The sequence below is a fragment of the Nymphalis io genome, chromosome 11 (genome assembly GCF_905147045.1).
Source record: "Nymphalis io chromosome 11, ilAglIoxx1.1, whole genome shotgun sequence".
NCBI classification, from domain to species: Eukaryota; Metazoa; Arthropoda; class Insecta; order Lepidoptera; family Nymphalidae; genus Nymphalis; species Nymphalis io.
Genome location: NC_065898.1, coordinates 4723989 through 4737387, shown reverse-complemented (window position 1 = coordinate 4737387; position 13399 = coordinate 4723989). Strand labels below are relative to the sequence as shown.

Below are 13399 nucleotides of genomic sequence, written 5' to 3'. Positions count from 1 at the left end.
GTAACACAGCAGTCGACGCGTGTTTGCAAGTTCGATTCACTCATGAGGTACCCATCGTTCAAGTTTTTTTACTTTCCCGATTTGCTTCTAGTGGATTTGAGGAGTGGACAGTTTTATCACTTACCCCGAAGCCTGCAGCTATATCTGAAGTGCTTTGTGATGGATCCGCTTCCACAATAGCCTTTAATTCTTCATTTTCCACTTTGGCCTCTGGCCGCCCACGGGGTTGGTTCTGAAGGTCAAAATTTCCAGAACGAAAACTTTGAAACCAAAAACGTAACGTTCTTTCTTTTGCAACACCAGCGCCGTACATATCATTAATCCTTCGAGCTGGTTCTGCAGCACTGGTGCGACGGTAGAACTCGTACTCGTAAATATACCGATATTTCATGTTTTCCATTGTGTGGTAATAAGCGACGCCAAAGAAAAAAATAATGAGGAAAAACAAATGAATGACTGTTTTCAAAACTCAAATGTACCAGCTAAATGAATTTATAAATTTGAATCTGAAACCAAAGAGGAGATATTTCAGATCAAAGTGGTCGGTACGACAGAACGCTAATTTCATATGTAAGGACCTAATATGACTGCCTCGTTAGTCTTGTGACTATATGTAAGACCACAGACTTGAAGGTCCTGGGTTCAATTCCCAAGTCGGGCCAATAAAAAGTTATTAGGTTTTTCTGTCAAAAATTCTCAGTAACAGCCCGAAGTCTGAAAATTGGAAGTGAGTACACTCCCTTAGCAGGGGGGTAAGGGAGTGTATCAGACGATCTTCCCGACATCGATTTGGGCGAGATTAGGATTGCTCTCGGGCAACTTGGAAACAAAAAGGCTCCAGGAGATGACGGAATTACCTCAGAGCTTCTCAAAGCAGGAGGCACACCAGTTCTGAGAGAGCTGGCTAACATCTTTAATTCCGTCCTCCACAATGGTATAACACCGAAGACATGGAGCAGAAGTGTGGTGGTGCTGTTTTTCAAGAAGGGCGATAAAGCTCTTCTGAAAAACTACCGCCCCATTTCACTTTTAAGCCATGTTTACAAATTGTTTTCGAGGGTAATCACGAATCGTCTTGCCCGAAAATTCGATGACTTCCAACCCGTGGAGCAGGCTGGGTTTCGAAAAGGCTTCAGTACCGTAGACCACATACACACACTAAGGCAAATAATACAGAAGACCGAGGAATATAATCAGCCTCTATGCCTAGCATTTGTGGACTACGAAAAAGCCTTCGATACCATCGAGACCTGGGCTGTTCTGGAATCCATGCAGAGATGCCTAATTGACTGTCGGTATGTCCAGGTGGTAAAGTGTTTGTACGAAGCCGCAACCATGACCGTCCAAGTACAAGATCAGAGCACAAGACCAATCCAATTGCATCGCGGGGTAAGACAGGGAGATGTAATATCACCGAAACTCTTTACCAATGCATTGGAGGACGTCTTCAAGACGCTCGATTGGAACGGACGCGGCATTGATATAAATGGCCAACACATTACACATCTGCGATTTGCCGACGACATTGTCATCATGGCGGAGACTCTGCAGGATTTGGAAGAGATGCTAAACAGCCTGAGCGATTCTTCAAGACAAGTAGGTCTCGGGATGAACATTGAAAAGACCAAAATTATGGCAAACCGTCATGTATTCCCGAGACCAGTGGTCGTAAATGGCTCTCCACTTAAAGTTGTGCAGGAATATATCTACCTGGACCAAACTATACAACTTGGCCGGCACAACTTTGAGAAGGAGGCTAAAAGAAGAATACGTTTGGGCTGGGCGGCATTCGGGAAGTTACGTCATATTTTTGAATCGTCGATCCCACAGTCGCTTAAGACCAGGGTCTTCAATCAGTGCGTCCTACCTGTAATGACTTACGGTGCCGAAACGTGGACACTTACCGTAGGACTGGTCCACCAATTTAGGGTCGCTCAGCGAGCAATGGAACGCGCGATGCTTGGGGTTTCTCTGGCAGATAGAATCCGAAATGAGGACATTCGCCAGAGAACTAAAGTCACCGACATCGCGCTTAGAATTAGCTCGCTGAAGTGGAAGTGGGCTTGTCATGTCTCCAGGCGCATTGATGGCCTATGGAGCCGACACGTGTTGGAGTGGAGACCACGCTTAGGCAAACGTAGTGTAGGACGCCCTGTGACAAGATGGGCCGACGATTTAAAAAAGGTGGCAGGTTCGGGATGGATGCGGACTGCCCAAGATCGGGATGGTTGGCGTTCTATGGGGGAGGCTTTCGTCCAGCAGTGGACGGCAAAAGGCTGAAAAAAAAAAACACTCCCTTGCCTCCGAAAGCACGTAAAGCCGTTGGTCTTTCGGCTGAACTTTTTCCGGTCGTGTCGAATTGCCGTCCCATCGGATTATAAGAGTTAGAGAATAGAGAGTTCACCTTTTGAAATTGAAATTTGGTATGAAGCATGTTCGAACATAGGCGCTGGCATATATAACAATACCTCAATTTAATATCGGTTGGTTTGTACGGCTACATATTACAATCTTAAAGACTTGAATTTGGTGCCAGCCAAAAAATTTCGTCAGGCTATGAAAGTGATATAGACACTGCTCCTGTACTTGTACATAGACAATTGCACTATTGCATGTTAAATATTGGTTAGTCTCTGTTAAATTTATAAGTATTATTTATAAAACTACGTCCATACATTATTTTGGGATAAGACGACAGCGTCGGAAATTTATATCGATATAAATGCCAGACATGTTCCCAATATCTTTTTTTTTATTTATTACATTCCACAACATATCCATTTGTATTTTTTATGCAAAATAAATTTAAAAAGTCATAGGTTTCTTTTTTAAAATGAGAATGCTTTGCTATAATCATACTTTTATAGTAACGATTTTAATTTATATACCCATAAATAGTTTTTGTCTATATATTAGTGCTAGGTATAAAAAATAGTCTTATGTTCTCCCTTGGCGTCCAACTTTGCTTCATACCAAATTTTATCAAAATCGACTCAGTGGTTTAACCGTGAAAGCGTAAGAGACAGACAAATTTCTCATTTATAATAATATTATAGATTTAAAAGTTTTTACCGAGAAATAAAATCTCATCTTAATCTCAGATATATAAATTATAATAACCAATAAATAAAAATAGAAGATTGAATAAGCGATGGTTGACATTTCTTACAATGCCAATGTCTAAGGGCGTTTGGTGACCACTTACCATCAGGTGGCCCATATGCTCGTCCACCTTCCTATTCTATAAAAAAAAGAATACGCACTAGTTCTTCTAAAGTTGAAATATTATAATCTATTCCAACGAAATACTACTTATAATGGCCTAGTGATAAAATGTATGACTAGATCAATTGGAATGCAGAATGTCAAATAAAACCAAATACGGTGAATATATTAGGTTTAGGATTATTTATATATTTAATGTCTCAAATACCAACATTGAAGTGTATTTTATTAAAGCTACCTAATGTAATTTGTTTTAACGATATGTATATTTTATTTTTATAATACTATTTAAGCTAAATGTTTTTTGTTTGTATCTAGAGCCCAAAGTTAACCATCAATTGATGTTATAAAACAAACCACCGCGTCTGTCTGTCTATCTAAACGCGATTAACTACCGAATGGATTTTCATACGGTTATCATCCATGGACGGAATGATTTGTGAGGAAGGTTTAGATGTCCTGATATATGACAATAAATGGTGAAGATGTCAGAAAAAATCATATAGAGTGGGCTGTGGAGCTTTACAGAGGTGTACCGCGTAAACCATTAATTACGATATAAACTTTTTTTACTAACAATTCTGCCCCCGTCAACTAGCTATCATTGTAATATCCTGGACGGTTAACTAGCTAGTATTGAAATATACGCAAGAATACATTTATTATTGCACCTATTTTGTTATTTTCACTTTCTTTAGACTTTCTCTTTGGTATAACCGGTTTATTTTAAGCAGGTCTGATTAAATGCTAAGAGCAACATTGTTTTCTGAAATGTCATTGCGTAAAATGTTTATGTTTAAGTGTACAAAAATTAAATTAAAAAATAATACTATGTCTGAATAATTTTATTTAACAATTACTAACTAGTTCGATTTTGATGCAGGCATTGCATATAATAAATAGCTATCGCGAATCCTTACATCAAATAGTGAATGCAGATAAAATATAATAATATATTTGTAATATTACATTTACTTTAAAATTTTTTCAAATGTGTTATATTATGATAATCACGAGATAACCTCTCAAACCTTTTTTTTTTAATAAATGATATGACGTAATATGTTAAAAGTGAAACGAGAATGTTAGGTGAACAATATAACACCAAATTATCTTAAAAATGTATTTTATATTAAAAATGTATTTTTTTAATAGCAAAAAATCTACCTCGAGATGTTCAGGCGATTGCGGGTGTGAACAGAAGTACAAATGGCATCGATTGCTGGCCTATGACCCCAATGACGACTGTGCTGGCATATTCATGGACTGGTTTTTATTCCCATCGTGCTGCGTGTGCCGATGCAAGCCATAGATTATAAATTATAGTAATATCAAATTATTTTTAATTATTGGTCAATATAATGTTAACATGATATTTTTTTTCTTGAAAAATAGGCATATGTTGAATAATATCTGCCGCCTTGTTTTAAAATTTAAAAAATATATAATGTATATTATATATATGAATTCTAAAATATTGACTTTATTAAACTGTTTTATTTGTAATTACTATATTAATGAGAGCTATTAATTAAATATTTATATTAAGTCTTAGATTTTTATAATTTTGTATACTTATTAAATAAATCCTTAAGAATATCTTAAAGAAATCTCCTATTGTTTAATTTAAATATATACTCCAGCTACCAATCGGTACCTATAGAATATATGAAAGTCCTAAATTTAATGTGTTCATTTACTATTAATGAAGCTATTTGATCAATGTTAAATATCTTATATATAATTTAATTTTAAACCCAATGTAGGTACGATGACTCCTTGATCAGGTAAAATAATAAAAATATGTTCAACAAAGAACACAATTTTTTCTGCTATGAGGTTAATTTTATTACTTAAAATAATATATTGCAATGACAGTGTAAAAAAAATTGACTTGTCGTATTATTCCTAACCTATATACACTGCCGTCTTGTTTTTTTTTTTAATTTTATTTAATCATAAGTAATACAAATATGAATCGTGATCGATATATATATTTAACTATAATAGCTACGATATATATAATTATCAGATTTAGGAGCATATTAAACAACGTATAAAAATATATAATATTTTTATATATTTGTGATAAATAAAAATGTTATAAATCCTTATTAATAATTTTCATTACAGAATTTATAAATGCAGCAAAGTTTCTATAATATTATGTGCAAATTATAGATTAACTAAATATATAACAAAATTATAACAGCATAGTTAATATTTTATATGTCATTCTTATTTCCGAATGGTACCTATTGTAAAAATATATATAATAGGCCTATTTAGTAAGATATATTCATATAAGATACTTTTTAGTTTGCTGTATTCTTCTTTGTAATTATAGACATCCAATTATAAAAAGTTGTTTTAATAAAACCCTATAAATATATTATGTTTATGACAAAACATGAATATATGATGGTATATGCTGGTTCTAAAATTTGACAAATTAGAATGGTTTATCAGTTACTCAAACTGTTAATATTTTTGATTAAAATTTTGAAATTTACTTATATAACTTCGTTCCATGTTACAAAAGAATTAAGTCATGATTAAAATTCTTTTTTGTTCTGATAAAATTGAATTCCACCTTTTATAATATTTTATAATTCACCTGCTCTACAAAACTTCAGTGTATAGTAATTAAGCGTATCCTAAGAGTGTTTACTTCCCTTACTTATTGTCTGAAGATTTCCTGGTATAAAATCGATATCAACTAAAATTTTAAAGTCGATAAAGACATCGATATATTTTCAGATTTGTTGAAGTAATTAATTATAGGTAAAATTCATTCCAACCTTAACTTTTTTACTTTGTTTTTTAGTAAGTCCCTCTGTGTAGGAACCCACTCATCACATATTCTACCACCAAACAGCAATATGCATTTCCCCCACATGAAATGGGGGAATGTAGGAAATGAAGGTATGTAGGACTTGCAGGTGTCAAACGTTGCATTGGATTTTCTACTTAAAAACCAGCGGTATCCTTTCCGTCACATCACAGGATCGCTTGCGCATACTACTGTAACGTTATTGAAGATTATCTGCACCAAACACAATTGCTACCCTGCAGTTTTTGATTTGATAGTTCTGGTTTAATTTGTTTCTCCATAACTGGCCATTGACGTAAGGTTGGCTGTACCGTGTCTCCCCCACCGTACATAACATTACCTTCCATCATGAGGAATATGTGATTTTTCACTTATGTCTTTAATTTCTATATTTAAATACAAAGTGCATAAAAATATGTCATGAAAAAAGACGATTTCAAATAGTTTGAGGTTTTATGTTTTTTAGTTGATTATTCGTGTACATAGGCCATTTTTAAAACATGAGAGCTGAAGGTACCATTACTTATTATGTAAATGATGTAACACATTCAAAAAGTTTAAAAATGTGACATAAAACGTTCATCTCTTCATCATTATGTCTTCTATTATACTACCCAAAACTTATCATGATAAATTCTTGATTCATTTTTCTCCAGGCCTTCGGGCAGTGCATGAGAAAGCCTTTGTAAGAGTTATACTTGGCAACAAAGACATTAGAATTACCATCACTGTATCTTATAATGCTTTTATGACTCCTTCGTCAAAATTTATAATTCGTGTAACACAAACCCAACATTTGTAACAGAATAATGCTCCACTTGGAATCTAAAAAAAACTCTTAACAGCAAATTAATACACATAAATATGTATACAAATTAAAAAATAATAAATTAATATTATATATATATATATATATATATATATATATATATATATATATATATGTGTGTGTGTAATGTTAAATACTTGACTAATAAAATATAAAAACAGATTTTCTATAATAAAAAATATATGCGCATTGAAATATGGTCGTCAAGTTCAAAATCATAGGTGAAATATATTGTTATACCAAGTCAAGATTAAATATTTAACAAACAAAAATCAAAAAGAAAGCCGGGTCAACAAACATAAAAACAAATAATCATAAGTTGATCTATAACAACGTATAGTTCACAAGTTAGAGTTAAACTAATAAAAATTTGAGGTTGGTTATGTTTTACTTCTCTACCTCTTCCTTTCTTATAAAATTAGACCTCCTAGAGCTAAACCTAGAATTCTCCTGCAACGCAATTTCGGAAGAATGTGTGTGAAGCAATTGCGAGAGGATGCTGCTAAAATAAAGTGGCTAGAATAGAATAGAAGCTTTGTACGGTGTTACGGTTAATGAGTGGGTTAATATTTTTAACTCTCTTCTGACTCAATTGTACGACGTACATGCTCCTATTAGGCGTATACGTATAAAGCACTTACCAGCAGATTACTCCCAAAATTAAAGAACTCCAGCATAAGAAAAATTTGGCAAAAGTGAAATATAAGTCTAATCCATCTGATAAGAACAAATTAAATTATAAAAAATATCAAAGGCACATTTTTAAATCTGTTGTTGAGGACGACAACGCTTCCAGAGTCTGGAAATTTCTCAAGTCTCTTGGAGTTGGCAAGTCACATATCGATACCTCCACTAGTACCCTGGATCTCAACCAACTTAACCATCAATTTGCATCTTCAGTTACCATAAATAGTACAACTAAATCTAATACATTAATTCAACTTTCTGCATCATCATCTCCGACTTTTTTTCCCTTTATTTTTCCTGATTTTACCGAATGTGATGTTAAGAAGAATATCTTAGCTATAAATTCTGATGCCGTTGGTTCTGACTGCATTAGCCGTAAAATGATCCTGCCTATTATTGATTATTTAACTCCGGCTATAACATGCATATTCAATAATTCCATTAATTCCTGTACCTTTCCTGACTCCTGGAAAGATGCTCAAATAATCCCTCTATCTAAAAAAAATAATCCTTCGTTTTATGGTGATTATCGTTCTATTTCCATCCTTCCCTTTCTTCCAAAAGTTCTTGAGCGTCTTGTACATCAACAACTTAACCTCTTCCTGTCTTCCTACAACCTGTTAAATCTTTTTCAATCTGGTTTTAGATCCTGCCATAGTACGGTTACTGCATTAGTCAAGATTACTAATGACATCAGATTAGCTATGGATAACCAGGAAGTTACAATTTTATCATTGCTTGATTTTAGTAATGCTTTCAATACTGTAGATTTCGACATACTCCTGGCTATACTAAATTCTCTTAATATATCTCCATCGGTAATTAATTGGTTTTATAATTATCTTAATGGTCGCCGTCAACGTATTCGAATCCAGGATTCTTACTCGGACTGGTTGGCGGTAAGTGCCGGTGTTCCCCAAGGCGGTGTCTTATCTCCTCTTCTATTCTCAATTTTCATTAGCTCTGTAAGTCAACATATCTCTTCTTCCTATCACCTGTATGCCGACGATCTCCAAATTTATGCCCATTCCAAAATTACTGACCTACCACATACTATTCAATTAATTAATTCTGATTTAGACAAAATTTTAAAGTGGAGTCTTTCTTTTGGTCTCAGAGTAAATCCTATTAAAAGCCAGGGTATTATAATTGGCAGTTATAAATTATTACCTCGTGTAGACTATTCTTGTTTGCCACCTGTTGTCTTTAACAATACTGTAATCCCATTAAGCAGCAAAGTTAAAAATTTAGGAATATATATAGATGAAAATTTCTCATGGATGTCACAATAAGTGAAGTGAGCAGGAAGATGTTTCACTCAATTGGGTCCATTCGTAGATTACGTAAATTTCTACCTATTCCTACCAAAATTGCGTTAGCTCAAGCCATCCTCCTGCCCATCCTTGATTACGCTGACACCTGCTATGTCGACCTAAGAGAGGAGCAATTAAATAAACTCGAGCGTATTCAAAATCTCTGTATTGGGTTTATATTCGGACTCCGCAAATTTGACCACATTTCTGAATTTCGCAAAAAACTCGAGTGGCTTCCAATCCGTCTTCGCAGGAATACTCATATTCTTTCTCTTCTTTACTGTATACTTTTTCATCCAAATTCTCCGCACTATCTTAAACACCGTTTTGAATTCCTTAAGGACTCGCACGGCCGCACTCTACGATCTGACAATAATCTAATTCTTAAAATTCCTTCTCACTCTTCTTCTTTTTATACCAATTCTTTCTCTGTCCAAGCAGTTCGCCTATGGAATTCTTTACCACTCCACTTAAGACAATCTCAAACTATTAACACATTTAAAATCAGACTCAAGGCATATTATTTGTCTTTATAATTATCAGGCAGTGTTGTTTTATTATCTGCCGCACTTTATTGCTATTTATTATTCAGTAACAGCCTGTTAATGTCCCACCGCTGGGCTAAGGCCTCCTCTCCCTTTTTGAGGAGAAGGTTTGGAGCTTATTCCACCACGCTGCTCCAATGCGGGTTGGTGGAATACACATGTGGCAGAATTTCGATGAAATTAGACACATGCAGGTTTCCTCACGATGTTTTTCTTCACCGTCAAGCACGAGATGAATTATAATCACAAATTAAGCACATGAAAATTCAGTGGTGCCAGCCCGGGTTTGAACCTGCGATCATCGGTTAAGATTCACGCGTTCTTACCACTGGGCCATCTCGACTTTTTAATTATTATTATTATCATAATAACATTTTTTTTTAATGTTGTGTATTATATATTATATGTGTATGTTTATGTATATATTATTTATTTATATGTATGTATAAATAGCTATAGTACTGTGTATATATATATTTATATTTATTTAAAAAATAAAAATTGAAATGATTAGTACACCTCCTTACCGCTTTATTCATTTATTTATTTCATGTCCTTCACCCAAAGGTTGTCTGGAAGAGATCGCTCTTTTAGCGATAAGATCGCCTTTTGTACAAAATAGTTTTCGTTTCTTTTGTGTTTGTGTTTAAAATGTTTCTGTAACTCTTTTGGTGTACAATAAAGCATATTCTATTCTATTCTACTTTATTGTGTTAATAAATATTTATTATTATTTTAAACAATTGACAACCCATTTGGTTATTCACTTTATGAATTATTATGAAAGATTGAACTAACGAAAGACCTAATAAACAAAGTAACATTTTGGTTGTCGATTCGATTATAGGCACAAATTGATATTTAGTATCGATTACCGATATTTGCTGTTGAGAAAAAAAACTTTGTTTTGTTGGCGATTTTTATGCATCATGTTTATTATTATTAAATGTAAAATGATGTTTGTTGCTTTGTCAATGCCAACGCCAGCCAACAAAAAGTCAGACATCTTAAACTGGCTTCTCAGACTTCCATCATAGCACTGCCAATAAAATGTAATAATGAATTAATAGGTGCACAAAACATTGAAAATAATACAAGTACACCATTTTACAGCTAACGAATTGCTCAAATTATTAAATGATTCTTGTAATAAAGTGCGCGACGTCTCAAATTTGGCCAAACTTGTGAAAAGGGCTATAGAAGGCTATAGAGTGCCACGTATGATACATTTAACAATAATAAAAAATATTTTTGAACATTGTAAACAATAAAGAAAAAATTGAAAAATATTTTTACTAAGTTGAATGCTTTACACATTTCCTTAAAAACAATATATTTTATAGTCTCTCATACGGATGGCAGCCCTAATCTTCATTGTAAAATTTAATTAAAATCAATGTCACTTTGACTGCTCTTTAGTATTATCGACTATAAAAAAAAAACTACAATTGTGGTAAAACAGTCACTATTTTATTTTATGAACGAAATGATTTCATTCGTGTTAAAGAAATATAATATAAGCAACAACTCATTTATGTCCCACTGAATAACAAAGCCTCCTGTCTCGTTAGGGAGACGGTATTTTTTTGAGCTTTAAATCCAAAAAGTTTAATTTAAAAGAAAATGACTGGCAACATTACTTTTTGATATGTCATTTCAATTTGAAATATTTTTCTCGAGTTCATGAATTTTGTCACTAAGCGAAAAATAAATATCAGTGTAACGTCGCAATTTAGAAAATAAATATGTTACGAAATTCAATGCGATTTATTAGAATTTCGAATCAATGTAAGAAGTTATATGTTGTATATAAGTAAGTTTTACTAATAAATTAGCAGTAGATTTTCTCAATATTTTTAGTACCCATTACCGAATATATTTTTTATTTTTATTAATCAAGTTTTAATTTTTCAGTTATAATGATAATAAATTCTTTAGCAGCTTATCTCAGCTGCCTTTTTCCTCGAAAGAATATCAAAAAAGGCCTTCCTTAAATAAATGTAGTCATCGTACAATGTTTATTCAGACACAAGAAACACCAAATCCTAATAGCTTGAAATTCTTACCTGGCACAAAAGTCTTGGAGCCTGGTCAAACTATGGATTTTCCTAACATAGGAGCTGCACAATGTAGTCCTTTAGGTAAAAAAAATATTACTGCATATATCTTATGCTGAAATAATATGTATATTTTAATTTAATTTACCATTTCAGCTAAAATGCTATTTCGCATCGACGGAGTTAAGGGCATATTCTTTGGATCAGACTTTATTACAGTCACAAAACAGGATGATGATGTAGATTGGAAACTTATGAAACCAGATATATATGCAACAATTATGGATTTCTTTGCCAGTGGACTGCCCGTTGTCACTGATGTTAAACCTTCGGGCGATACACGTAAAGATTATTAATATTGAAATATTACTGTTATAATTTCTTAGTTTTTGATAGTATCAATTATATAAAGATTATTGATCACATTCTTATTAAATATTTCTTATTTACTTTAGTTTAAAAGAGTGAAGAATTAAAATTTTCCATATAAATTTTAATATTATAACAATTTAAAACAAAAAATATCCAAAATCCTATTTTCAGAAATCAATGAAGATGATGATGAAATTGTACAAATGATCAAAGAACTGCTCGATACTCGCATTAGGCCCACAGTACAGGAAGATGGAGGGGATGTCCTTTTTGTCGATTTCAAAGATGGTGTACTTCGCCTAAAAATGCAAGGCTCTTGTTCATCATGCCCAAGTTCAATTGTAACCCTTAAGAATGGTGTAAGTTATATAGTACTTATAACATATTAGTAATAATTCTGTACTTTTATAAACAATGGGATGTTAAAAATACATATTATACATGTTAAAATTTAAGTACTAATTTTGGTATAAATATTATAATTGGAATGCAATGTATCAGGCAATGTATTAGGCCCCAGGTCATATGGTTCGCTTGATGATCTGGTCATCTTTGCTAAAATACATTGCCACTAAACGAAATATAGACCATTCCTTACAGTTTTTTAATTTTGACCTTGTGTACACTCTCTCTCTTTTATCCTTGAAGGTGTTGGTCCAAGAGAAAACTTGAAATTTATTTCTTAAAGAGCTTACGCAATTAATTAATATTAATCTCACAAAGAACACATACACTTCATTTTGTATTCAAATTTGTGTATACATTGTTGAAGTCTATAAATTCCCCATATAAAGTATCTCTTTCATTTTTACCAGCATTTTCCAAAAATGGGACTATGCTAACAATGTTCTCTCTGTCTACAATTACGTCACATGTAAATATTAATTATATTAACATAGCCTATATTAATCTTCAAATTATAAGCTTGTCAATAAAATAATGTCTTACATAAATTTTTACTATCAAAATTTTAGGTTCAAAATATGATGCAGTTTTATATACCAGAAGTTTTGGCAGTTGAACAAATTGATAACGAAGATGAACAGTTGAGTGAGAAAATTTTCAAGGAATTTGAGCAACTCAAAACCAAAGAAAAACAGGAATAATATGAGAATCATTTGATATAAGAAATATTTAAGAAAAAATCTGTATTTTATTTATTACTTAACAAAGTTATTGATTTAGTAAATAAATAGATGAATTTAGAAATAAGTCGACTTAAATATTTCAATCCATTTTTTTATTGACCTTATTATCTTATTTTTTCACTCAGCCCGATTTAATTCCGTAATACGAAATAGCAGAAACGAAATTTTTCTAGATTATATAAACATTGATATTGTTCAATATAAATAATGAAATTCTAATTTATAAATTGTGTAGACAAAGTAAGTTTAATAAGTTACGTTAGACGGACTTAAATTAATTATCAGTGGTTTATTGGTTTTGCAGTTAGTTTTTAACTTTTTAGAAACAAAATTATATCAAGGTACAAGGTACACAATGATACATTTTTGTTAAGAGTTAGGAATAAGTAT

General features: G+C 32.6%; 2 protein-coding genes across 3 annotated transcripts in view; both read left to right on the top strand.

Annotated features, from left to right (window-relative positions):
• LOC126771851 (protein spaetzle 3) overlaps positions 1-4835 on the top strand; it is a 44946-nt gene extending 40111 nt beyond the window's left edge. For both annotated transcript variants that reach the window (XM_050491991.1, XM_050491990.1), the window contains exon 7: positions 4381-4835. In XM_050491991.1, the coding sequence (XP_050347948.1) occupies positions 4381-4537 (157 nt within the window). In that variant the 3' untranslated portion in view covers positions 4538-4835. The remainder of the gene's footprint in view (positions 1-4380) is intronic.
• A 6250-nt stretch (positions 4836-11085) lies between these two features.
• Positions 11086-13092, top strand: LOC126771868 (NFU1 iron-sulfur cluster scaffold homolog, mitochondrial-like). Its single transcript, XM_050492030.1, has 5 exons — positions 11086-11245; positions 11347-11573; positions 11646-11831; positions 12033-12220; positions 12836-13092. The coding sequence occupies exons 1-5, from the start codon at positions 11178-11180 to the stop codon at positions 12965-12967; spliced, it is 801 nt and encodes a 266-aa protein (XP_050347987.1). The 5' UTR covers positions 11086-11177; the 3' UTR covers positions 12968-13092.
• The last annotated feature ends 307 nt before the right edge of the window (positions 13093-13399 follow it).

Excerpts from the sequence above, each read along its gene's own strand:
- LOC126771868 (XM_050492030.1), top strand. The coding sequence starts at position 11,178 with ATGTTACGAAATTCAATGCGATTTATTAGAATTTCGAATCAATGTAAG. Across the intron at positions 11,246-11,346 it reads AAGTTATATGTTGTATATAA|TTATAATGATAATAAATTCT; the intron begins GTAAGTTTTACT and ends TTAATTTTTCAG. Across the intron at positions 11,832-12,032 it reads TAAACCTTCGGGCGATACAC|AAATCAATGAAGATGATGAT; the intron begins GTAAAGATTATT and ends TCCTATTTTCAG.